General features: G+C 34.4%; 1 protein-coding gene across 1 annotated transcript; it reads left to right on the top strand.

Moving 5' to 3' along the window:
• Window positions 1-396: 396 nt before the first annotated feature.
• On the top strand, window positions 397-1,150 carry LOC131598017 (UDP-sulfoquinovose synthase, chloroplastic-like). The gene has a single exon (XM_058870667.1). It carries the CDS (start codon window positions 611-613, stop codon window positions 1,148-1,150), a length of 540 nt encoding a protein of 179 aa, XP_058726650.1. The 5' UTR covers window positions 397-610.
• Window positions 1,151-1,382: the final 232 nt, after the last annotated feature.

The raw sequence follows: 1,382 nt of genomic DNA, 5'->3' as shown, positions 1-1,382 counted from the left end.
CTTTAGGCAGGGAAGGCTGTAGTATTGCCTCACTGTAAATTACTAGTCACATTTAAATATGGTTTTGGATATATACAACGCACTCATTCTACCAATGGTAATTTGTTCGATTCTCTTTCTTTGACGGACAAAGTGCAATACTGAAAAAATAAAAAAAAATAAATGAGAGAGCTTTTGTGGTTTTTTCCTTTTATATTGTTAATGGTGAAAGGCTTCAAACCAATCTTTTTATATAAGTAGATATTGTTTTGAGGGATTATGCTCTCTGATTTTAAGGATCTTCAATGGAATATATCATGTAACAGTTTTTTTTATTTTTCTGAAAAAACAAGTTCCTGTTGGTTATCTTTATAGTGTAGGCTATGCTAGGTAAATGATAATTTTATGTATATTTTTGTAGGTCGGGCCTTTCTAATGTAACTGCTGGAGCTGGAAAATCAGATGGCGTCTCTCAACAAGTTGGGTTAGGCACACGTGTTTCTACTCCTAGAAATGATGTCGATAGCAATTCTGCAATCAATGATAGGCGGGATCGTCCTGTTAATTTAGACAAAGAAAGGATATTGTGGTTCAAACTAGTTCCGGGGAGCCTTTCAAACCGAAGTGAGTCATGGTCATTGGTGGAGATGGATATTGTGGTTGGGCGACCACCCTCCATCTTTCTATGATAGATCTGTCAAGAGCGGTGTATAGGCAGCAAAACAATGTTTTTGGGACACTGAATGTGCTCTTTGCTATAAAAGAGTATAAAGAGGATTTCCATTTGGTTAAGCTTGGGACAATGGGTGAATACGGGACTCCGAATATTGATATTGAGGAAGGTTATATTACCATTACTCACAATGGGAGAACTGGCACTTTGCCATATCCGAAGCAACCTAGCCCGTTCTATCATTTAAGCAAGGTGCATGATTCACATAACATAGCTTTCACTTGTAAAGCTTGGGGGATTCAGGCAACTGATCTGAATCAAGGAGTGGTATACGGAGTAAAAACAGACGAGACTGCAATGCATGAAGAGCTGTGTAATAGATTTGATTATGATGCTATATTTGGAACTGTGTTGAATCGATTTTGTGTTCAGGCTGTTGTTGGTCATCCACTCAATGTTTATGGTAAAGGATGCCATTTTATGTGTATGATTTTATAGTACTTGAAATATTATGAATGCACATGATATTGTATACTTTTTGGTTAATATTAAAAATATTTTGACTTAGTTAAAATATGATTTTATAGTATTTGCAATATTATGACTGAAAATGAAATATAACTAAATGGTGTATATAAAATAGGGTGTAAATAGATTTAAATATAATATAATTGTTCATTCATAAATGACATATTTACACCCGATTTTTATTAAAATAGGGTGTAATTAA

This window comes from Vicia villosa, linkage group LG4 (assembly GCF_029867415.1).
Source record: "Vicia villosa cultivar HV-30 ecotype Madison, WI linkage group LG4, Vvil1.0, whole genome shotgun sequence".
Classification (NCBI taxonomy): domain Eukaryota; kingdom Viridiplantae; phylum Streptophyta; class Magnoliopsida; order Fabales; family Fabaceae; genus Vicia; species Vicia villosa.
This window is presented reverse-complemented; position numbering and strand designations above follow the sequence as displayed.